A 24,113-nucleotide genomic window follows, 5' to 3' on the forward strand; every position below is an offset into this window, starting at 1 on the left:
GCCTGTGTTGCATGACCCTGTGTGTCCTCCCTGGTTCCCAGCCTGCCCTGGTGAGTTCCTCTGCTCCGTGAATGGACTCTGTGTCCCTGCCTGCGATGGGATCAAGGACTGCCCCAATGGCCTAGATGAGAGAAACTGTGGTAAGCAGCCCACCCGCCCACCTTTCCTGATTCTCTGTGCTGGGCTGAGCCGAGACCCTCATGAGCACCCAGGAAGTGGGTTCTCTTGCTGGGCTGAATGGCAAGATGGGAGCAGATGGGTAAGTGGCCTCCTGTGGCAGAAACAGGCTGGCTCTCCTGGCTTGGTTCAGGGCTTCTCCCCACCAGGCCAACAGCCCAGTCACCTGTTCTGCCCAGGGTTCCCTCAGAGCTTGGGTGGCCATGGTGAGGACCTTTATCTCCCTGCCTTGAATGGGGTCAGATTGGGAGCTACCAACCCTCTGTCCAGCCCCAGGAGAAGGAGCTCAGGGTCCCAGTGGTCCCCTAAGCCAGGGCTCTCTTAGGACAATATCTCTCCACCTGAATCCTGGCTCCTGTCCCTTGGTGCCACCATCCAGTCTGCCCGGCAGGAGATTCCCACCCTGCACTGCCCAAGTGTTTAGTGTGGAGAGAGAGCCGAGAGGGAAGGGAGCTGCCTCTCAGACCATCCCACTGTGGTGTCAGGGAAGGTGATTCATATTTGGAAACTGGACATTGGGCTTCCAGTTCTTGTTCAGCTAGTTGATCTCAAACAAGTCACTCCATCCCTGTTTCTGCCAACAAAATGGGGTATCTCACAGGGCTGCCGTGAGACCCAGGTGTTCAGTAGCAGAGAAAGGTGGGCAATGGGTAACAGGCTGTACACGTTCTATAGGCACCACCATGTCCCTGCCTGGTCCTCTGGCTTCCTCCCCTGTCCTTTAGTTTGCAGAGCCACATTCCAGTGCCAAGAAGACAGCACTTGCATCTCCCTGCCCCGAGTCTGTGACCGGCAGCCTGACTGTCTCAATGGCAGTGATGAGGAGCAATGCCAAGAAGGTAGGGTGGGTGTCTGAGACAAAATACCCAACACCCACAAGTTAAGGGAAGAAGATTTATTTAGCTCACAGTTTGTGGAGGTTTCAGTTCATAGTTAGCTGGCTCCAAGGCAGGGTAGAATGGCAAAAGGACATGAAGAGCAGAAATAGTTCATGGTAGGGCAGGCAGAAAGCAGCAAAGCAGTGAAGTATTGAAGCAGCAGCAGCTTGCCTCTTTCTTTATATTCCATCCAGACTACTCGCCTTTGGGTGGGCCACCCTTAATCCCAGCATCACACACCCTAACCCATCCACTTTCAAAACTCCCCACTGATGACTGCAGGCAGCTTTGGGAGGATATCTAGATCAAGCCATAACAGCAGGGCCTGGCCAGGGATCTGGAGGGTGGGGTCAAAGAAAGGGTCACAGCCAGGCATTCCAGCCCTTTTGCATGCTTCTCAGTAAAGGCTTATGCCCACTTATCCAAATACCAGCAACTCTCTGTAGCTATGCTGGTGTGTCCATCCATCCTTCCATCCATCCATCCTTCCATCCATCACCAATCTCCCTAGTCACCTGTTTGCCCATTGGTCCTTATGTCCGCTGATTTGTTCACCCTTATAGCTGTTTGTCAGTCTCCCCACCGCCCATTTGTTGATCTGCTTAGTCTTCTGTCTGTGTCCATAGTTTTATCCTTCCTTCCATTCATCCATCTGACCAGGCAAGCAACACTTGCAGACTACTCAGTGACAGACAAGGAGGGGTGAGGAAGGAATAAGACACCAGAAACATATTTCCTGGGCTCCAGGGGTTGTTAGGTGAAGGACATGATGGCCAGTCTTCTGACCCAAAGTCATCTGGACCCCTGTCGTGTGGGAAGAATGGGGGTGGAAGCTCAGACATGGAAGCCTTCTGAGAGGAGGGCAGACTGGAATGTGAATAGATGGGCAGGTGGGAGGCAGGAAGAGTAGGAGTGACCAGGTAGTGGACAGGATGTTGGGTGCAGTAAGGAGCAGGGAGGCAGCTGGGGAGAGCAAGGGCCTAGGGGGCCCCTGCTTGAGGGACCCAGTCTGAAAGTGGGGGCACAGCTCTGCCTTCAGGGACCACACTGGAGGGAGGAGCATGGCCCTGTGGTGAGAGGTCCAGTCTGAGAGAGGAGACAGCCTCCCTCTCAGCAGACGAGTCCCAGTGTGATGTGTGGTGGGGACATGGCCTGCTTTTAGGAGACTCTAAAGGAGACTCAGGGGACCCTTTGTGTGATCAAGAGCCCCATCCCAGTGTCCTGCCAGCCCCTCCTGGCGCCCCGGGGCTCAGAGTCCCACCTCCCCATCCCCCAGGAGTGCCTTGTGGGACCTTCACCTTCCAGTGTAAGGACCGCAGCTGTGTGCGGAAGCCCAACCCTCAGTGTGACGGGTGGCCGGACTGCAAGGATGGCTCAGACGAGCTCCACTGCAGTGAGTGGTGGGGCACCAGCTGGACAGGACAGGGCGGGGACACGTGGTGGGGGCATCTCACCTTGCCTGTCTGTCCCTCTCCGTCTCCAGCCTCTGCTGCCTCCTCCTCCTCTTTTCCCTGTCTTTCCTCATCTCTTTCCTCCGCTCTGCCTCTCACCAGCCTCTCCCTGCCCTCCTCCTCTGCCCACCCCCAGACTGTGGCCTCCAGGGCCCCTCCAGCCGCATCGTAGGCGGGGCCGTGTCCTCTGAGGGCGAGTGGCCGTGGCAGGCCAGCCTCCAGGTTCGGAGCCGACACATCTGTGGGGGCGCCCTCATTGCTGACCGCTGGGTGATCACAGCTGCCCACTGCTTCCAGGAGGACAGGTGAGGGGCGCTGGGGGCCTGGACTGTGAAGATGCGGGCGGGGAGGCCATTCGGGGTGCAGTGTGAGCTCTACACAGACAGGGGGGTGCCTGGTGAAGAGCCCCCGAGACTGACTGCTGTGACCTTTAGATTTGGTCCTGGCTCCACCGGTAAGATGCTCCGTGGCCCTGGGCACACTGCTCAATCTCTCCGTGCTCCTTGTGCTATTGTGCTTTAGGTTGGGCCCATGAGTCATGCACTTCAAAGTATTTGTTGTGCTCCTCCTATGCCCCAGGGGCTGTGCTAGATGCTAGGATGGGGTAGAGGACAGAACCTGAGCTGTGGCGGGCAGGCAGGGAAGCCCACCAGGTCAGCTCATCAGCCCACACCCTCTGCCATCTGGCTGGTGGGCTGAACGTCCTTCCACCCCAGCCAGATCTGGGCTCCGAGTCCCCAGGCCCTCACACTGCAGAGGCCAGCTTTCTCCTGTGTCTTCTTTGGCCACCAGGCTGTCGTGGCCAGGCAGCTCTGGCCACCTGGACCCTGGCTCCCCACTGCCCTCAAGGTGAAGACCCTCCCTAAGGCTGCTGACAGCAGTGTCCGGGGGTCTGCATGGGCACTCCCTGCTGATTCTTGCACTCAGCCCCCAAGTCCTCACCCCAGGACTGGTGAGCCTTGGAGGTCCCCACAGCCCTCTGTAAAGTGGGCACGCAAAGAACAGAGACTTGTGGCCAGTGCGTGGCACTGCCTAGTTTTTTTTTTACATACACAGACTTCTCGGAGTCCACTAAGGGCATCTGAGTAGAAAGTGTGCTTCCTGTGTCCCAGATGAGGGGACGGAGGCCTGGGGAGGCACCTGCTTACCCAGGGAGGGATGAAGGGGGCAGGTGGGTCCAGGGGACACTCGGCAGCATAGGGGAGGGAGGCTAGGGGCGTCCTCAACGCTGAGCTGGGCCACCCTCCCCGCGCACCTAGCATGGCCTCCCCGGCGCTGTGGACCGTGTTCCTGGGCAAGATGCGGCAGAATGCCCGCTGGCCCGGTGAGGTGTCCTTCAAGGTGAGCCGCCTGCTCCTGCACCCGTACCACGAGGAGGACAGCCACGACTACGACGTGGCCCTGCTGCAGCTCGACCACCCGGTGGTGCGCTCCGCCAACGTGCGCCCGGTCTGCCTGCCTGCGCGTTCCCACTTCTTTGAGCCGGGCCTGCACTGCTGGATCACAGGATGGGGCGCTCTGCGAGAGGGCGGTGAGCAGGCCGTGGGTGGGGCTGTGGGAGCGAGGGCCAACATCCGGGTCCTCTGTGAAATCCACAGAGGCGACTCACAGCATGGCTTGTGGACCCCGCCCCTTACTCCGCCCCACTCGCATAAAAGGAGAACACAGGTTGTTGGCTATGCGTGGGGGCAGAGGGGGAGGCCTGGGACGCCACAGCTAAGGGCAGGCTCCTGGACAGAGGTTGGGGTGGAAGTGTGTTGGGGCAGGCCCCTAATAGTGGCCTTTTTTTGTGCTTGGCATTGAACCAAGGCTTCTGCTCACACTAGGCAAGAGCTCTACCGCTGCCTCGGCCATACCTCTTTCCTTTCTTTTTTCAGAAAAAAAAAATCTAGCCAGGATTTAGCTCAGTGGTTCCACTGGCTGCCTCACAAGCACAAGGTCCTGAGTCCCAAAAAAACAAAAGACAAAAAAATTTAAAAAAGAGTCTTGTTCAAGGCTGGCCTTGAACTTGCAATCTTTCAGTCTTGGCCTCCGGAGTAGCTGGGATTACAGCATGTGCTCCTGCACCTGGCTCTTAATTAGTTATACACTGTAGACTGGATTTTAGGGGAACATGATTGCATATAATTCATTCAGTTTAGGGCTGGATCTCACGGCTCCATTTTATAGGCGTCATTTAGCAGTTGCTAAGTCACACTGCCAGAGAATTAGGCAGCGACTGAAACCCAGGCCTGCCTCACTCCACACCCCCGCTCCCAGCGGCGGCTCCCAGAAGGGGGCTTTCTCTCCTCCACAGCTGACTGACCAGAGCTGGCTGTCCCCAAGCTACCCCTCAGCTCTGTGGACACAGGCTCAGCTGTGTCACTGTGGCCTTGGGCTGCAACCTTCATGGTGGGGGCTTCAAACATGTGTGCAATGACTTACCACCTGGAGGGAGGTGGGATGGTAGTTATTTTTATTCTTTTGTGGTACTAGGGATCGAACCCAGAGCCTTGTGTATGCTAGGTAGGTATCTGCCCCTGAGCTACACTCCTGTACAGAGCCCTGTACAGAAAAGAGAAAACTGAGGCTCAGATGAAAGGGGACTTGTCAAAGAGGATAACAGAGTAGTAGCAAAGCAAAGACTAGTTCCCTCACTAATTCGTTCATTCATTCAACACATATATGAGCACCTGCTGTGTGCCAGGCACCAAGTTAGGCAAAACAGATATAAAGATGAAAGGAGAATGGTCTGGGGGACACAGTGCAAGAGCTGACGCAGATGGGGAGGAGCCCAGACATTGGCAGCAGACCCTACCAGGCAGTCGAGGAAGGGTCTGGGAGGAGGCCTCCCGTCTAAGCTGAGGTATAGAGGCTGAGCTGGCAGCCAAGGGGAATAGGGAGGTTTCCCAGCAAAGGCACAGGTGTGGAACAGGAAGACCAAAGGACAACAGTAGCAGCAGCCAGAGGGGAGCGGGGGGGTGGTGGGGCAGAGGGGAGATGTAGCTGGTGAGGGTCTCAGGAAAGGCCAGCAGGGCCTTGCAGACCACCATTAGGATCCTGGGCCAGGTGTTCTGTTCCTCACCTGCACTTGGGTCTTCAAATCCCTGATGCCCAGGCCCTGCCCTAGATGAATGAGGCCAAGTCTTGGGGGGAGCAGGTGGCAGGGTCTATCAGAGCTCTCCGGGGGACCCTAACACATAGCACTGGGGCTGGACAGCCAGGGCCATGGAAGAGCATTCAGGGGACAGTGTAGCCTCTGGAAACTTGGCCAAGGGATGCGGCAGAGTACAGGGGAGCCCGCTGGGCCAGGAGCATTGAAGTGGGAGGAGGGGGAAGAGAAGCTGGAGGAAGACCTTGGTCCAAAGGGCCCGAGCAGAGGGACAGTGAGGCAGAGGAGCAGAGCAGGAGAGGTGGAGGGGCATCCTGAGATAAAGAAGGGGGCAGGAAGCGCGGGGGGCTTTTGGGCACTCTAGATCTTCTCACTCCTGCCCTCGACCCCACGGCAGGCCCCACCAGCAATGTCCTGCAGAAAGTGGACGTGCAGCTGGTTGTGCAGGACCTGTGCAGCGAGGCCTATCACTACCAGGTGACACCACGCATGCTGTGTGCTGGCTACCGCAAGGGCAAGAAGGATGCATGCCAGGTAACACCGTGAGGCTGGCAGGAGGGAGAGGGTGACGCTCACACATGCAGGGCCTGTCCTTTCGCTCACGTCGGCCTGGTGAGCCTCGCGGCCATCCAGCCTCCCAGCAAGGTGGACAGCCACCACCCACCCACTTCACAGATGAGGGGCAGGCCGGGAGAGGTGGAGGGACACTGAGCAGGGGAGACCTCAGGCATGGAGAGCTCAGGCTCAAACCCAGGGCCACAGAGTAGAGAGGACAGAAGGAGGAAGGGAGGCAAGGTGGAGCAGGATGCAGGGGACACCCACCCACAGTTCCCGAGGGCCGGGACCTGCTGGAGGCCGGGCAGTGCTGTGCTGCTTCACTGTTCACTGGGTCTGGGGAAGCAGAGCTTCAGATGGGGGTGTGCTGCTCTTGCTGCCACTGAGCAAATTCTTGATGCAGCCCCTCTCCTCTCCTCCTCTCAGGGTGACTCTGGTGGCCCGCTGGTGTGTAAGGAGCCCAGTGGCCGCTGGTTCCTGGCAGGGCTGGTCAGCTGGGGCCTGGGCTGTGGCCGGCCCAACTACTTCGGTGTCTACACTCGCATCACAGGTGTGATTGGCTGGATCCAGCAGGTGCTGACCTGAGGTCCTGTGAGCCGGGCCCACCTCTTGGACAGAGTGCACAGGGCACTTGGCAGGCAGGGGAGCTAGTATTCTGGGGGCAAGTGGCCCTGTGGAGGCAGGAGGTAGCATCCTGTCCCCACCATGGCCCAGTGACTGCACAGGGAGGGAAGGGCCATCAGCCCACTGGCCAGGTCTGATGGGCCGGTCTGGGGGCGGGGGTCAGACCCAACCCTGTCACCTCCCAATCGATCCTCTTGGTCTCCTCCTTCCCTCCCTCCACACTGTCTCAGGGGTACTCAGAGGGCTGATGCAGGTCCCCGTCCCAGGGGAAGGGTCCGAGGTGCCCTCCTGCAGGCAGAGCCTGCCTGCACCTGTGCAGCTCTGGCTCCAGAGCGATTCCTCTGCCCCACCCTGGGGAGTGGGAGGTGTCCCTGCCAGAGGGGACCCCCAGGGCCCTGGAGACCCCAAGTGGGCAGCTGCTACCATAAGCCAAAGGGTGGGGAAGCCTCAGCTGGAGGGTCCCCACGCACCCCTTCCCACCAGACCCAAAGGGCCGCTCACTCACTGGGAATAAAGCGCCTGACCAATGAGGCTCTGCTGCTGTCTGCCTGGGAACCAGCCCAGCCTCGTGCCCTAGACTGAGCAGACTGGCTTCCTGCTCAGCCTGTGCGCCAGGCATCCAGAAGGCACTGAGGTGGCAGTGGAGGCCAGAGGGCTGGAAGGCCACGGTTTGGGGACCCTCAGGTCATGGGGGTAGGGGTGATGTATCCCTTCTGGAGCCCTGGGAGGAAACAGGCTGAGAGAGGTACAAAGCCATCCTCATGATGGCACTGGGGGTTGGGAGTGGAGCTGGCTGTGGTACCCTTCCCCTCCAGCATGACACTTGCCTCCTGGCACCCCCTAGCCACTCACCGAGTGGGCATTTCCTGGGCTCCTTTGGGACCAGGCACTGTGCTGGGCCACAGAAGAGTGTGGCTCTTGGCCTCGGCATGGGGACTAGATGTTCCAGTCCAGGAGACACGAGGGGGTGTGACCTGAGAGGTCAGGGAAGCTTCCTGGAGGGTGTGTCCGGGGGCCCTTGAGGCAGAGGTGGGGCTTGGGCAAAGGGAGAGTCCCCACAGCAACCCAGTCCTGGGTAGAGCAACCCTGAGTCTTCAAAACTGAGACCGAGAAGGGACGACACTGAGGCTGGAAGACAGGCTTGGGGCTGAGCTAAGGATGTGACCCTGAGAGCTATAGGATCCCCAGGAGCCCCGAGAGCAGACATGACATGAGTAGATTTGCACTGTGGGGCCAGCCCTGGCACCAGTGTGGCAACAGGTGGAGGAGGGAGGCCAGTACAGAGCCCAGGGGGAAGGCTAGGCCTGGACAGAGCCAGGCAGCAGGGAAGGGCTGGTGACGGAGCTGAGGCCTGTGGGGTGTTGGGGGGAGGTCAGGTACAGCTCACTCCTCCTTGGAGCCTAACTGGGAGAAAGAAGCGCGGAGGCCAGGCCAGCTTTGGTGGCCACAAGGCAGTAGGTGGAAGGGGAGCGGAGGGCGCCTCGCCAGTCCTGCGGAGAGGGTGGGCAGGGTGGGTCAGAGTCGCGTGCCCCACGGATCGGCAGACTGAGGTGTGATCCCTGGGGTGCTCTGCTAAAACTGAAGTTCCTGGGCCACCCCAAGTTGTGGTGCGGGGGGGGGGGGCTCCCGGGGACTGACAAAGGCGGACACAGGAGTGAACTCACCTTCCAGAGTAAGTGTCCTCAGGGGATGTGGGGACAGCTGTGGAGTGGAGAGCCTGCCCTGGGGGGGCACTGCACCTGAGGGGGATCACTGCTGGGTGGGGGGAATGGAAAGGACTGGCCTGGCCAGGCAGGAAAGGGAAGCCGGGTGTCCAGAGCCTAGGAGAGGGATGAGCGGAGACCTGGGCACTGGTACCTCCCAGGATGGGCAGGGTGGCAGCAGCAGGGTGGAGGGTGTCAGGACAGGGAGGGCCATCCTGAGGTCAGGATGCAGCTGGGGCCCCAAGTGTTTCTGTGGCAGGGCAGGGCAGGGCAGGGCAGGGCAGGGGAGGGGAGGTGCTGTTGGCCTCCAGCCACATTCCAACCTGATCTTCAACACAGATGGTTGATGGCCAGAATGGCCCTGGGTGGGTCTGTCCCACCTGGAATTTGGCCCCTGTCCCCAGCAGTGGCCTGGAAAAAGAGGCAGCCAGGCTGTTTCTTCAGTTTATTCTGTGAAGGACTGGGACGCAGCTGAGGTCGGCATTCACCCTGGCGGTCACACACAGAGGGCCCCTGCTGAGGCCTGCCTTAGCCAGCCTCTGCTCCAAAAGAGGGAGGGGTCCAGCCCTTATCACAAATCCCTGAGCTGCTCCCAGCCCTGCTGGCTGGGCAGGGTGCTCTTCAGCCACTCACATGGGTGGGCATGGGGACAGCCAAGGTGAGGGTCAACTCACCTACCTCTTCCTTTGGAAAGGGCTGAATCCCCACACCCTTCTTCCCAATACCCAAATCTATTGGCCAGCAGTGTCAAGCTTCAGGGTTAGGCTGGGCCTCCCTGGGACAGATGAGGGAGGGCAGCCTCAGACTCCTGAGGGCTTTCAGGGACTCTGCTCCTTGCTGTACCCCACAACAACCGTGTGAGGTGGGTGGGCAGGAGGGGTACGACACTGACAGGGAAACGCTCAAGGAGGTGATGTGCCGGGGCCAGGAGGGAGTACATCCGCCATGCAGCAGGGGGGACTGGGCAAAGGGACAGAGAGGCCTGGCAGACACAGCTGGACAGTGCTACACTTGGGCCAGGGGCAGGCGGCTCTGCTCAGAGGGCCAAGGGCCCACCACAGGCCTCGTGAGGTCTTAGGAGGCCCCCAGCCCGCCACCAGAGGCAGGGGTAAGTCACAGCCCTGCAGGTGTAGACAGAAGGGGCAGGGGGGAGAGGGCGTCTTCCTTCTGGGGCCAGGGGCCCACCCGGTGGTACAAAAATAAAAGATTTCGGATCGTAACCCCAAGTCCCTGGAGGTGCTCTGGGGCCTCACAGCCGGGTGCCTCTGGCTTGTAATAGCTAGAAGATAAGAGGGGCAAGGGCAGGAGGAGAGGAGGGGTCAGGAGACCAGGGCCGGAGAGGAGAGTGAGGGGGAGAGGGGAGGAGGAGGGGGGGGGAGAGAGAGAGGCAGGTGAGTCACAGGTTGCTTCTGGAGGAAGAGTGGGGTTGAGGCCCCGAGAAGGCGGATTCAGAACCCAGGAGGAGAGGGTGGGAGGGGCGTCCAGCTAACCCATCTGGAGCCCCGAGCCCTGGGCCCAAGCCCTGAGCCCCGAGCCGAGCCCCAAGCCCAGCCTGGGCTGGGTGGCACCTGCGGGGAGAGGCGGGCCTCTGGTGGGGACAGGGCTGGAAGAGGCAAGTCACTGCTGTCCCAGGAAAGGGAGTCACACGGCAGCTGTCTGTCCCCACTTTAGAACCAAACCCAGGCCAGACTTGCCTAAGGTTACAGAGCTGGCAGAAGAGACTGAGTGGGGGCTCATGGGCACCTGGCCAGGGCTTTTCTACTGCAGTCCCATCCCTAACTGGCTCTGGCTGACTCCTCATTGGCCAAGGGTGTCAACATGTGGCCCGGCCTCCTGATCCCACAGAAATAGGGGACCCATGCCCTGTGTGGTGACGGGAGCTCTTGGGGTACCATGGCTGAGGCCAAGGCTTGGGGTCCCGGCTCCCCCTCCCCTACCTGGCCCAGGAGCTGGTGGGCAGACGGGAAAGGGCCCCGCCTCCTGACTTTCTGCTCTCAGAGCCTCACCCCAAGGCCCAGACATGTGCACCCTCCTGGCTTCCGCCCCTCCCTCCAGCTCCACCCACCGGGCTGCCAACCGGGATGGCAGCTCTGGGGCAGGCCTGGGGCCGGGGAGCAGGCTCGGGTCTGGAAGGGCACGGATGTGGCCCTGCAGGGAGAGGCGAGAGGTGGCAGTGGCAGGAGCCGGGCAGGGTGGTGCCCAGGGCTGAGGCCAACCTCAGAGCTGCCCGGTGGTGGTGGTAGGGCTGGTGGGCACACAGCAGGCACGGCTGTGTCCCTCCTCCCCAGGCTGGGAGGTGGGAGGGACCAGGAGGGGCGCGGGAGGCGGCGGCAGGCAGGATGCTCTGGGATGCGAGGCTGCAGGGCTTGGGTGGAGGGCGTGGGGGCCCGGGACCAGGGTAGTCCCAGGATGGAGGTGGGAGCAGGCAGAGAGGAAACCTGGACAGGGGCAGAGAGGGAGGAGGCAGGGTGCAGATGAGGTCCAGGAGCAAGAGGAGGTGGATGAAGATGAGGCGGGGCCTCCAGCGGGAAGCGGAGGAGGCGGTGGTGGGAGGGAGGAAAGGTTAGCGGGATCCTGAGATGACTGGGCTGCAAAGAGAAAGTGAGAGAAGGGATGGTTATGCAGGCGGGCAGGCGGCCAGGCGGCCAGGCGCCAGGCACTGAGCTAACCCTGCGGCCCACCCCCTCGGCCCGACCCGGCCGCAGCTGGCTCCAGCAGGGAGAGGGCGGAGGTCCGCTCGCTCGCTTGGCTGTTAGCAATCCTCCTCCTGGGGGTGGGCTGCACCTTTCTCCTGGGCATCTGCCTCCACCTGCACCTGTGCCACCTCCACCTCCTCCACCTCCTCCTCCTGCTGCTGCCGCTCCTCCAGCTGCTCCTCCGTGCTCTGTGGCCGCCGGCGGACCCAGGGAAGAGAGAGTGGAGACGCTAACGAGGGGGCCAGGGTAGCTGTCCCCACAGACCCCGATCTCAGGCCAGAGCAGGCAGGCAAGACGAAGGGGACCTCCAGAGAGAGAGGGTTAAAGCCACACAAGCTGGGGGCATCCTCTCCAGCCCCCGAGGAAGCGGCCAGCGGAGGCCTTTCAGGCTGGGACGTTTCAGGTCAGCCTGGCTACTGTCACACATGCAGGGGCCGGGGCAAGTGGGTGGAAGAGGAGTGGGTGGGCATGGCTGGGTATCTGCAAGGGCACCTGGCACAGTCTTGCTTTGGGAAGACAGATTCAGAATAGGGGCCAAGGGAGCACAGGGCAGCCACCTGCCAGGTCAGGAACACCAGCAGCAGCATCTGGTGACACGGAGGCAGAGTGGTGGGCTCACCCTTTAGTCCTCAAAGGCAGTGCCTGCAGCTGGCACCCACGGGGTTGGGGTGGACAGGGGAGTCACAGCAGGACAGGGCAGCAGACAGACAGACAGGAAGCTGGACTTTCTAAGCCTCCAGTCCACGGGCACAGGTTCCCAGGAGGAGTGGCCTCCCTGTTCCCAGCCTAGTCTGTGGACCCTACCAGAGGCCCCTGGGGCTTCCAGCCAGCTCAGGTTCAGGGAACAGGATCCCACTCTACCCCATCTACAGTGCTGATGCTGCCACGTGTCCCCCCAGGACAGCGTTCCTGGGCCAGGGTGGATAGCCAGAGCCAGGTCCCCGGGGTTCCTGATGCCCTTCATGCAAGGAGGAGGCCTGGAACGGGCAGGACTGGGGACATTCACCACCCCTTGGGAATCATTTATCCATCTGGAGCCCAGGGGCCCAAGCTCAAGGCAACAGAGTCCACAGTATACCCTGCACACTACACAGAGGGCAGAGCACAGAGGCCAAGAGGGGACAGGACATGTTCCAGGTCATACAGAGTGTCACACCAGGCCCTGACCCCCAGTTCAGCCACTCTGCCTCATGCCACAACACTCGTGGCCAGCATGTGGCCCCAATCCAGTGGCTTTGAGTGCCTCTGGCTGTGCCCCCAGGACGGGCCCATCTTGCTGCTCCCCAGCCTGGGCCTGCGTAACTGGTGTGTGCAGACAGGACCATGTGGCATGGGATGGATGGCGTGGGCTGTGACCATGGGGTTATGCGTGTGCTGAGGGAGGGAAAAAGCAGCTGCGGGATGGCGAGGGGCGGGCAGGGGTGTGGGCTCAGGTAGGTGGGCTCACCTTGGTCTTTCGGCTGGACTCTGAGCTCAGGCTGTTGGGGGAGCTATGCAGCTCCTTGGACACCACACACAGGAACTCTGCCTGGTCCTCACTGCCATAGTTGTAGGAGGAGCCGATGTTCACCAGCTGGGGGTGGGGTGGGGTGCAGGGGACAGATGAGGCTGAGTATCCTCTTAGCTGTGCTCTTGCCCAGATGCTCGGGTCGGGCTCCCGGCTTCCAGGACACCTCCCTTCCTACCTGTGCCTTTCCTGGCCTGGCTGGCTCTGAGCCCAGCCACACCCACACTAGACAGCAGCCTGGGTTGGCATGAAGGAGCCCCAAGGAACATCTGCTTCCCTCCTCGCAGCAGAGGTGGAGCCGGCGGCCAGGCCTTGGTCCAAAGGACAGATGGCTAGGGGTCCTCACCTGCTTGCTCTGTCCCTGAGGGCTGGGCCACTGCCAAAGACTCCTGTCCTAGGTCCCCACTACAGCCACACTCATGCAGCCCTCTGACTAAAGAGGTCCTGGCTCCTGGTGGGTCCCATTTGGCTCTCAGGGACCCTCTTTCAGCAGGCAAAGAAAATATCACCCTGCTAGTGGCAGAGCTGGCAGAGCTGGCAGAGGCTGGGAGGCCCCCAGCTGCGAAGCAGGACAGGGGTGGGAACCTGGGATCGAGCTGCATCCTCCCTGGAGCCTTCAAGACCTCAATGCTGTATTTCCAGCAGTTTGCACCACACTGGTGGCATCCTGCCCAGGCAGGGGTAAGTCACAGCCCCGAAGGTGTAGACAGAAGTGCCAGGGGGGAGAGTGCTTCTTGTGGTGGGATGTCACTGTGTGTATCCCTGGGACAATACTGCCTGTGACGAAAGCAATCCTGCTGGTAAAGGGCATCTGGCCTGGGAGGTGCCACTGGTCCCCATGCAGCCCCCGTAGGAAGCCTGCATGCGGCTCCCCTGAAGTTAACAGGGCTGTTCTCCTGGGGCCCCGGGGACTATGCTACGGAGCTGTTACAGAGGTGTGGACCAAGGTGAGTGCCCTCACCTCGGTCGCCCTCGTTTCCTTGCACCTGGGTTGTCTCTCAGGGCTGCAACCTCGCTCATGGACGGTGCAGCTGCGGAGGACTCTGAGGCTCCATCCTCTTCCCCCATCATTACACCAGGAGAGGCCTCAAACCTTGTTGCTTTGGTTTCAGAAGTCTCCAGGTGGGGCGGTGGTGGGGACCCCAAGGCTGAGCTGAAGGGAGGAAGAGCCCCCATGTCCCCCGAGGTACCCCAGTGTCCCCACCCACCTGCTCGAAGCGCCAACCGTCAGACATGGTGGAGACCATCTGTGTGAGCTCTTCCTCCTGGCACTGCAGCACACGGTACACGTGCTTGGGTGGCACCTGTGGGCAGAAGTGTCACATGGAGGGCAGCCACCACCTCCCAAAACATACACCCTAGGAGGAGGACAGGAGAGGAAGAAGGAGGGAGGGAGCCATGCTCTGAGTACCTATCTTTCCAGGACCCTGCGCATTATGGGAGTTTTCGCAGAGGCTCACAGAAGTTCAGTTACTAATCCAAGGTTACCCAGCTCAAGGGTGGCAGAGCCAGAACTGGAACACAGGTGACACAAGAGGGAAGGAGGGCAGAGCCCGGGGGACATCTGGTCACCAGTTAAGCCTCCCCTCTTCAGACCCTGGGGTGGCAAGGTGGGGTGGGGTGCCTCACTCCCTGTGTGCAGCCCTGCACTTCCCAGGGCAATGGAGAACTCCATCTCCTCCCACAGACTGGTGTCTTTGAGGAAGGGATGGGTTGGCAAGTCTGGCGCCTTTATATTCCATGAGAGGAAATCAAGGTCCAGAGAGGGACATGACTGGGCCAAGGTCACACAGCAAAAGGAGCAGAGGCAGGGATAGAACCCCAGCATGCTGCGACCACCTTCCCCTCAAAGATGCTCTGCCTTCCCCAGCCTCCCTTCCTCACCGGCCCCACCCTTGGGCTGGATGACCTATGCCCTGACCTGTGTCACTGTGTAGTCCTTCTCCTCCATCCGGTCTTTGATGATGCGGATCAGTGGACCGATGTTGTAGAACTCAGCCTCTTCCAGGACCCCTGGCAGAGCAGCCTCTCAGTCTTGCTGTCCGTGCCTCATTTTCCCCTTGTCCCTTCTGTTCCCAAACCCACTTCCTGTTCTGGTCATATGCCCTCGGGGGTTGAGCTGTGCAACTGTGCGTTCAGGGGTCAGGCAAGAGGGAGCATTTCCTTCCGGGGATCCCACACTCCCCATGGAAGGGGTGAGCTGCCGCCCTACATCTCCACAGTGCTGAGCACAGGACCCGGTCGGAGCATCATCTGGGGTTGTCCAGGGCTATGAGGGCACTGGGCCCCTGAACGCACTGTGAGGAGGTCCAGGCCCAGCTTGCTACACTGTCATTCACCAGGCATGTGCTAAGTGCCAGGCCCCTGTGCTCAGAATGTGGCATTCTTTATGGCACTGAATTCTCAGAACTAGAGGTGGGTACTTTCATCATCTCCCTGAACTGGAGAAATGGAGGCTCTCAAAGAGGAGCAGCCTGTCCAAGGTCACAAAGCCAGTATGCTGCAGAGAAAACTCAAGCTCCTCGGCCTTCAGATCCCATGTTTGCCCACTACAAACACATACACTCCTGTATGTGCAGCTCCCAACTACAGTACTTTACAGAAGTTTGCAGACCCTCTCACTCATCCTAAGGGGAGAGAACCTGTCACTGTCCCATTTCACAAAGCCTAAGAGATGAAGCAAGTCACCTCCACACACAAGAAAGCAGGAGCTCCCAGTGTTTGAGTTCTTACACTGCAGGACAGAGGAGCTTCTGGTTTTTTCTTAGACTAGCCTCTGGGCTCCTGAGGGACATCTATGATGGACTGTTTGTGTTTCCCCAAAATTCACACACTGAAACCTAATGCCTGATGTGATGGTGCTAGGAGGGATACGGGTCTGTGGGAGGTGACAAGGTCATGAAGGTGGTGGCCCCCTATGGGATTAGTGCCCTTACAGGAAGTGGCTAGGCCATGACCATGAATCTGACCCTACAGGCATGGTGATCTCAGACTTCCAGCCTCCAGAACTGGGAGAAACAAATCTCTGTGGTTTGTAAGTCACCCAGCCTATAGTACTTTGTGGTCATAGCCAGAATGGACTGTATCAGGACCCCTTTCCTTTTCTTCCCTGCTTTTCTGATGCCCACATGGGACCTCACAGAGCGGGTAGTCAGCGAGTGCTGCTGCCCGGAACAGGTGACAGATGAGACATCTAGCCTTGCAGCCTGCAGCCTTGGGGCCAGTGAGGTTAATGCTGTTGTGCCCCCATTTCACAGAAAGGGAGACACAGAGGGGCTGAGTAACATTCCCAGTCACAGGGCTCACCAAGTCCTCTCCCAGGTCTCCCATCTGCCTGAGGGGGCCCTCGCCCTGTCTGAAGGTGCTGGCAGTACTAGGGCTTTGAGAAGCCCAGAACCTGTAAACAGGTGTTGGCTGTGACGCAGCTGCAGCTGCAGTGTTCACTCCCACTCCCAGAGGATCTGCTCTGGGCCCAGGCCACACCCATAGCACCTGGGATCCCGGAGAAACTGTTAGCGCTCAGCACAGCTAGGCACTTGGTGTTGAAGCCCTGACCTACTGCGGACTCACTTGGCCCACCTGGGGCTCAGGGAGGGGAGAAAGATGAGATGGGCTGGGACTCACATCTGTAAGACCAACATGTCTCCAGAATGCAGCTCACTGCCCCGTTTTAGAGACACCAGTGCAGCAGAGAAGAGTGACCTGTCCTAGCTGTCCCTGCTGGGTCAGCTGACCAGAGCTACATGCGGTGCTCTGAGGAAAGTTGACTTGCCACTGACTGTAGTCCTTGGCCCTGGCTGGGCTCTGCTAAGGGACTGTTCTCCTCGCCATGGCTTCCCCACCGTCTGCTAGGCCCAGATGTGGGCACTGCAGGCTTGGGAGAGCCAAAGCCCTCCCAGAAAGCACCCCCCTGCCTCCACCCACAGCCAGTGCTGTGTGCAGAGGCTGCCAGATTGGGGAAGAGGCACCAGCTCCACCCACCTGCTGCCTGCCAGCCCTTGCCAGGCAGCATCTGAGATACTGGATTGCCCAGAGAAAGCAGGCCAAGCCTTTACAGTGCTCATCTCCACCCATCCCTCTCCCCTGCCTCTGGGTGTGACTGTCCCCACCTGGCTTCCCAGGAGGCCAGAGAATGGGCATCCCTGCACATAAGAGGCCCTGGGGCATCACTGGCCTCCTCTGTCCTCTGTGTGTGCCTCTGTAACCTTCCCTGAAAACACTCATTCAGTGAAAGTTCAGCAGAGACCTTGAGAATTAGCCTTGACCACAAGGGAGAGAGCAGGTGTCCAACCTGGCTGGCAGAAATGGCTCCAGGCCTCCACGGAAGGCAACAGCAGCCTACAGAAGCAGGACTAGGGTGTGGGCCCCAATCCAGCTCCCTGGACCAACTCACCCTCCTCTGCCATGTCCTTGTCCAGCACCAGCTTGCCATGTCGGAGGAAGTTCAGGATGGGCCCAAAGTAGGTGGGGTCACGGTCGATGAGGTAGGCCCCAGTCTCATCCTAGAAGAGGAGGGTACTGGAGGTGAGAGAAGTGTGAGCCCACCCCCTAGTCCTCCCAGCCAACCTCTCATTACAGATACAGGAAGGGACTGCAGGGAGGGAGGGAGGGGGCAGAAGCAGGACAGTGCAATAAGGCTCTGGGGTCAGATGGAACTAGGTTCAAACTCCACCTCTGCCTTTTCCAGACGGGGTCAACAATTTGCCCTGTCTGAGCCTCTCTTATCTCCCCATATTTAGAGGTCACTGTGGGCATATGCTGAGGGGCACCTGGCCCAGCATAGGGCTCTTGGAATATCCCCCGAGGCCAGCCCTACTGTCCACCAGATCCCTAGTCTTTCAGGGATGTTTACAAGTTTTCAAAAGAGGCATGCTCTCATTGGACACTTGAAGCCTGGAGGGAGGCAGGGCCGGCATCTGTACAACTCTGGGTACATCAGGAGATGAGGGACTTGCCCAAGGTCACAGCGTAGGCATGAGGGACAGGGAACCTTTGAAGCCATCTCCAGACCAGCCCTCGGGTTACAGAGGAGGAGGCTGAGCCCGGAGGAGGGAAGGGTTCCACCCACGGTCATGCAGGGGTTTGCACCAGAGCAGGGCGGCTAACCAGAAATGGTGCCCAGTGGGCCAGCGCTCCTCCTAGGATAAGCCCAGCTCAGAAGGCACTCCAGCTCCTCCACCTGCTTCCTTCACCCCTCATCACCCACACCCCGAAGGACAGGTCGGTGGCCCCATTAACTCCTCTCCGGAGCAGGGGTCCTGTTTGGGAAGTGGGTCTGTCCCTCCCCACAGCCCCAGACCTGTCGGTCCAAGCTTCAAAAGCCCGCGGCCTGCGTGCTCCCGTTGCCACGGCAAAGGGGACACTCTGGGCTCCACTTCCTCCCCCTCCTCCTGCCAGTTCTTCCCTCCTCCGGCTCTGGCTCTTCGGAAAGAACCCAGCCGGGCCCCAGGCTGCGGGCGGGCGCGCTGACCGGGCGGGGCGGGACACCGCCGCGTCTGAAGCAGGGACCCCCGGTCGCCGCCCCCGCGCGCTCACCCGGTCCGACTGCAGCTCTTCCCCCTGGCACAGGCGGCTGAGGAAGGACTTCTGCTCTCGGCACAGCGTCTGCCGGGTGGTCAGGAACACCGTGCCCCCCACGTTGAGCCGCACCCACTTGCCCCAGCCGCCCGCGGCGCGGCCACCCGCCCCCGCCGGCGGCGCTGCCTCCCTGGCGTCCATCCTCATCGCCCGCCACCGCATCTGCAACCACGACTCCGCGCGGCGGGCGATGCACGCCGGGCATGCCGGGAGCTGTAGTCCGCGCGGCCCGGCCCTCGCGTATTCCAGGCCCCGCCCACCGCGTCGCCACGCTCACCCGCCCTTCCTCTCCCCTTGTCGCGCCCCGCCTACTCCACACCTCCCTTTTCCGCACCCCCCCCCCCCGCCATCGCCACGCCCACTTCACGCCTTCCTCCCCTGTCCGGCGAGGCGGGTCTGCAGACCAAAAAAGCACGCTGGCACTTTCCTATGTTTGGGGAAGATCAGGTTCCCAGACATAGGGAAAAGAGTCATGTCCTAAGCAGCAATTCTGCCGTTTGTTTGTCCCGCACCGTCGCTTCTTGGCCTTTTGGCTAAGCTCAAGTGTTGTCTTTCCTTTGTGCAGTCCAGCCCCTGTGGGACTAGACTTCTCCCTCCTGCGATTCCTGCGACTTTTACCTGAATCTGTTGGATAGTGAGTGCGTGTGTGTGCTCTCGCGGTGCTGGGGCTGGAGCCAGTCCGAGCAGGTGCTCTGTCCGTGAGCTGCTCCCCAGCCAGTTCCGAGTGTTTTCCCGTGCGCTGTGAGTGTGCAGGGGCGCAGGGGTGAGGTGCATTCTTTCCCCAGAGAAGTTCTTTGAGGACAGAGGAGCAACGTGGGTTGGAGAGCACGGGGAGTTGCCCTCAGCCTTGGGAGTAATGACTTCCAAAGACCGGAAAACCGGGAAAAAGGAGCCCAGGGAGAGAAGCTGGAGGTGGGGACCAGGCAGAATGGGTCAAGCTGGGCGAGAGGATGGAGCCCCGTGGGGAACGAGAAGGCGGGGCCCTCTGTGGAGCAGACCCCACCCACCTGGGGCTGTTTCCCACTGAGGGGCGGGCTCTGCAGCAGGACCTCGAGGCATTGTGGCTTCCAGCAGAGGAGGAAGGTCGTGGAAATGGCGTTTTGGGACTAGGGTTCAAGGTGGGTGGCGGAGACTGGGGTCAGCTGGGGGCAGGAAGGGAAAATAGGGGGCACTGTTCAGGTCGGTGGGGGTGCCCCGCCTCCCTCCCACGCCATTATTCTCGTGCCCTCCCCTACTGCTCACTGAACGTCTGAGGACAACACTGTCACTGCAACACTCTGTCCCCGGACCCACGGGTGCTGGACCTAGGGCAGATGAATGGGACAAAATACAAAGGCTGTCTTCTGCCTTCGCACTGAACTTCTATTTTTTTTTTTTTTATGGTACTAGGGATTGAACCCAGGACATTTACTCTGAGCTACATCCCCAGCCCTTTAAAAAAATTTTTATTTTGAGACAGGGTCTCACTAAATTACCAAGTTGCCCAGGCTGGGCTTGAACTTACAACCCTCCTGCCTCAGCCTCCCAGAGTGCTAGGATTATAGGCGTGCACCACCATGCCCAGCCTGTTTTATTTAATGGCTCTCTGCTTCCCTGGGCCAGTGCAGCATGGCATGTACCATGTGTGCCATCTCCTCCATGCCCCAGCCTATGTGCCAGGCATTCTGTCACGACCCCAGCACTGCCAGAGCAGCAGCCATCACCATTGAGGGATTTGCCTGGGCCAGGTGGTGCCTCCTGTTGGCTCCCATCCTTGCTACAACTCGCTTCCCAGTTCTACCTGACCGCTGTGAGATGAGGCTGAGACCTGGCTGTCCCCAGGCTGTGCTGGAAAAGGCCACAGAGAGCGAGGCTGCCCTCAAGGCCTCCTTGACCCTGAAGCCAAAGCCAGCAGCCATTGGTTTCCCCTGCCCCTGGGATCTCACAGCGCCTTGCCCAAGGGGCCCCTGATGTCATGCTACAGACAAGGAAGACACGGTCCAGACAAAGCCCAGGGCAGGCCTGTGTCCGCCCCACGCAGGGATGGGCACTGTCACCCCTCACAGCTGGCCTTGTGGCCAGAGTCCTGGAGGTACCTGGCGGAGGCTGGGCCACAGGGAAGCTTGTCTCACCCCCTTTCCCTCCTCGGAGTCCCTGTCCCTCCATGGACATAGCAGCCTCCTAAAAGTTTCCTCCTAAAGCAATTATCTCATCGATGAGGGACACTGCCAAGAGCCAGGTGGCAAGACCCAAGGTCCCTGAACAAGGCTGACAGCGGCCAGTGCATCCCTGCTGTGTCCAGGCTTTGTCTGGGGGAGGCCAGGTTTGGAGGAAAATCATGGGGGCTGGGAGGCAGGAGGGGCTGTCCCCACCTGTGCAAAGGACCCCTCCCTTCCTCTGTACTGTAACCAGGCCATCACTGTGTTTGCTGAGCACCAGCTGTACAGACACCGGGGACAAAGATGCCCACTGTGTCCCTGCGCTCCCGGAAGCTTCAGTTTGGGGGAGGTGGGCTGGAGAGGAATCCCAGAGAGCCTTGCCTGTAATCACACACTGTCACTCATGTATTTTTTGCATGTCCTCCATTTGGAAGATAATGGGAAAAACCCTAAACATTCCTGGGGTGAGGGCTGTATTGGAAGAGGCCCAGACTTCAAGTGCTTGTTGGGCACACTGCCCCCTTGCTGTCCCCTCAGTTATGGGTTGGCTGGAAAGTGGGACAGAGCAGGCTCCCAGAGAGGAACATCAGCCTGGCTTTGTGGCTTGCTAGCTGAGTGGCCTCAGAAAAGCCACTTTCCCTCTCCGAACTTGTTTCCTCATGTATAAATGGGAAACAGGAACTGTACCTTCCTTCCACACCTGCAGTGAGAGTGTCAGGTGCACACACAGCGGAAGGATGCTCGCCATGCCATCTGTCCAGAGGCCGGTGAATATGGGCTTTTGTTAGGCCATGCATTTCCTGCTACCCTGTCTTGTTCAGTGTCTGAGCCATGGGCTACCCACTGGCCAGGGGTGAACCAAACTACCCCCTCTCCCTACTGGGGGTTGAGGGGAGGCGGGGAGAAATAACCCCAAATGACCCCCCAGCTCCAGCACTGAGTGGATGCAATTTCTTCATGCTGAGCCTACATGACCTAAAGCCACCACGTGACACTCCACCTCGACAGAACTGAAGGAACACAGTGTCTCCGGGATTCTCACCTGAGTGTGTACCCTGGGGTGTCCTGCTTTGAACCCTCTCTTCCTCTTCACAGCATCTCCACATCTGAGTGGCTTGTGTCACATCTGCTGGCAGTTCCACGACTAAGATGTCGCTCACCCTGGCTGGCGTTTGGCATTCAGCTCTCATCCCTGGGTTTGGGATGTCAGAACATTCACATTTGCTTCCACTGCTAGTTTGGGCCTTGTCTGCAAATCCGATCCTGGCACTGCTTGAGGTGTGGGGGGGACATTGGTCCTGCTGCTGGGCTTTGATGTGGGGGTGCTGGTTTGAGGCCCCACCTCTTCAGGTCACCTGGGGAGAGAAAGGGGTGGAGCCAGGCAAAGAAGGTACATCCAACCCGCCAGAAATAGCCCTGTTTTGGAAGATAGCGGCCCAGTGACAGTGACGGTGACAGAAGACAGTGACTCTGCCCCCAGCACCCTACTCAGGCACAGGTTAGTTAGATATGCAATCTTTTCAAACCTCACTTTATGCCATTTGCATATTGAAATCAGCGCTATTACATGTAGCAGATGTTAGCTCCTATGGCCGAGCACCTGCTGTGTGCCCCATCCCGGACCAGAGCAGCAGTCTTGGAGAGGCTAAACGTGGCCCCATGAACATGAATGTTTATAACACCTAGGTCACCATGTCTTCACTTAAAACGTCCTCGAATTGTAAAGTCACCAGCCCGTCTCCAGTGCTGGGCTTTAGAGTTTCGGAAAGGAATGAGATCCTGACCCAACCCTGGAGCTCACAGAGGGCCGGTAATGTCCCCAGAGAGAACGGAAAAGGGCCCCTTCCCACCGGAGCCAGCTCTGCTCCCTTCAATCAGAAGGGGCCGCTCAGCAGACCGCCCAGCCGTTCCTGACCCGCGGTGAGTGGGGCCCGTGACTCAACTGTACCACCAAGGGGAGCGCCAGCCGTCCCTGTCCGGTACCTGCGCAGAAGCAGTAGTCCCGGACCGCCCACTTGCTCACGAGGTCCAGTCTGGGTCTATTGGGTGCCTTTTCCCAAAACTCAGCTCTGGGAGTGAGTCCCTGACAGCTAGCCCAACTCTTACCAGCTTGAGCACACTGAACTAGGAATCCACTTGTCCCCTGCGCTCCAGCCCCTGATGCCAGAGAGCCATTTGTGAGTGCTTCACGGGCCAGGCAGCACTAGCACTTTCCTGGGGGATATATATATATATATATATATTTTTTTTTTTTTTGGTACCGGGGCTCGAACTCAGGACCGCGCGCTTGCAAGGCGGGTGTAGTGCCACTGGGCTAAATCCCGGGCTCCTGGGGGGATTTCTAATCTTGACCGGGTGGGAGTTGTGGCTGTCATTGCAGGGCTGTGAAGGGCACCCCCTTCCTCAGGCCCATTCCACCCTCCAGTCTCAGCTCCTCCTTGAGGCCCCAGAACTCAGGACACACAGGTCAAGCTGGGAAGCTGGGCTCCTCCAAGCCCCTCCATCAGCCTGTGAGAGGGAGGTGATTGATCCCAGCACCTGTACCCACGGGGCAGGGCCCCCCCCCCCATCACTGCCTCCATAGAAAGCTCTTTGTCTCCCTGCTGCTTCGGGGGCCATCTCTCTACCTCTCTGTCCTCTTGTTTTAGAATGTGGGCACACTTAACAGCCTGGGTTGAAACTAAATCAGAAAAATCTGCATTAAAACAACAAAATGCCAAGTGTGGCAGTGCACATCTGTAATCCCTGGACTCTGGGAGGCTGAGACAGGAGGGTTGTAAATTCTAACCTAGCTTGGGGAACTTGGTGACTTAGGGAGATTCTGTCTCAACATTTAAATATTTTTAAAAGGACTGGGGATGTCATTGTAAAGGCCCTGGGTTCAATCCCCAGTACCTCTCCAAAAAATCCAAGCATATCATTAAAATAATTTCAGGCATAGAGAAAAGTTGCAAAAATAGTACCAAAAATTCCCTGAATGCTCACACTTTACTGCTCTTGCTTTTTCATTCTTCCCCTGGAACCTTTCTTGTTTTTCTGAACTGTTTTTGAGTGAACTGCAGAGTCAATGACCTTTTGCCCCCAAACTCTTCAGCGTGGGTTCCCACAAACAAGGACATTCTCTTCCACAACCACCATGCTCAGTTCAAAGCCAGGAAATTAATGCCATCCATAAAATACCTCTAACTTTTCTGTAGATGTCTTCAAACCTCCATTTGTCTTAGTCATGTCTTTTATAGAGCAAGAAAAAAAAATGCTGAAAGCATCTGGGATCCCATCCAAGACACAGCGCACTCAGCCTCCCTTAACCTGGAATGGTCTCTTTCATTTTTAAAGCATATGGGTGATCGACTTGGCAGCATGACCTTCGCTGTGGGATTCCTCATGATCAGACCCACTCTAGGGGTTGGGGCAGGCATGTCACAGAAGCCACACCTGCCCTCTCTCTGCATCACACTGGGGGGTTCCTGGTATCACTGTAGTCACCCTTTCCCCTTTTGAATTAATCAGTACCTCATGAGGAGATAGGGTGAAACTATGCTAATAGTCTGCTTCTTATCAAGCTGATTTATCTCATCAGTAATTTTAGTATTCAGTAATTATTCTTCTCTGAAATAGGCATTGCTGTGATGCTTGCCAAATTGTGATTTTCGGATTCCATCAGTCCTTTTGCATCTACAGGAGGAAGACTTTTCCCTTCTCTTTCATGCCTGTAT

At 58.9% G+C, this 24,113-nt stretch overlaps 2 protein-coding genes across 15 annotated transcripts in view; one reads left to right on the top strand and one right to left on the bottom strand.

Annotated features, from left to right (window-relative positions):
* The window catches only part of Tmprss6 (transmembrane serine protease 6), a 33,388-nt gene extending 26,081 nt beyond the window's left edge, over nucleotides 1–7,307 (top strand). For all 4 annotated transcript variants that reach the window (XM_004845673.4, XM_021259044.2, XM_004845672.4 and 1 more), the window contains 7 exons: nucleotides 42–140; nucleotides 903–1,016; nucleotides 2,332–2,448; nucleotides 2,643–2,811; nucleotides 3,766–4,037; nucleotides 5,995–6,131; nucleotides 6,579–7,307. In XM_004845673.4, the coding sequence (XP_004845730.1) occupies nucleotides 42–140; nucleotides 903–1,016; nucleotides 2,332–2,448; nucleotides 2,643–2,811; nucleotides 3,766–4,037; nucleotides 5,995–6,131; nucleotides 6,579–6,737 (1,067 nt within the window). In that variant the 3' untranslated portion in view covers nucleotides 6,738–7,307. The remainder of the gene's footprint in view (nucleotides 1–41; nucleotides 141–902; nucleotides 1,017–2,331; nucleotides 2,449–2,642; nucleotides 2,812–3,765; nucleotides 4,038–5,994; nucleotides 6,132–6,578) is intronic.
* Nucleotides 7,308–8,909: 1,602 nt separating this feature from the next.
* Nucleotides 8,910–19,008, bottom strand: Kctd17 (potassium channel tetramerization domain containing 17). Of its 11 annotated transcripts, none has more exons than XR_015452304.1 (8): nucleotides 18,218–18,464; nucleotides 17,076–17,184; nucleotides 14,604–14,695; nucleotides 13,891–13,986; nucleotides 12,623–12,748; nucleotides 11,264–11,363; nucleotides 10,545–11,067; nucleotides 8,910–9,758 (listed from the first exon to the last, which is right to left on the bottom strand). XR_015452304.1 is itself a non-coding variant. In XM_087213938.1 (8 exons), the coding sequence occupies exons 6-8, from the start codon at nucleotides 11,276–11,278 to the stop codon at nucleotides 9,382–9,384; spliced, it is 915 nt and encodes a 304-aa protein (XP_087070064.1). In that variant the 5' UTR covers nucleotides 11,279–11,363; nucleotides 12,623–12,748; nucleotides 13,891–13,986; nucleotides 14,604–14,695; nucleotides 17,076–17,184; nucleotides 18,878–19,008; the 3' UTR covers nucleotides 8,910–9,381. The 11 variants fall into 11 exon arrangements, 8 of the variants coding, with proteins under 8 accessions (XP_087070064.1, XP_012927958.1, XP_087070067.1 ...); XM_087213938.1 differs by lacking the exon at nucleotides 18,218–18,464 and adding an exon at nucleotides 18,878–19,008; XM_013072504.3 differs by having other exon boundaries at nucleotides 10,696–11,067; nucleotides 18,218–18,463.
* Nucleotides 19,009–24,113: the final 5,105 nt, after the last annotated feature.

The sequence above is a fragment of the Heterocephalus glaber genome, unplaced genomic scaffold (assembly GCF_053883595.1).
Source record: "Heterocephalus glaber isolate CG9 unplaced genomic scaffold, H.glaber_assembly_v1.0 deba00001444, whole genome shotgun sequence".
NCBI classification, from domain to species: domain Eukaryota; kingdom Metazoa; phylum Chordata; class Mammalia; order Rodentia; family Bathyergidae; genus Heterocephalus; species Heterocephalus glaber.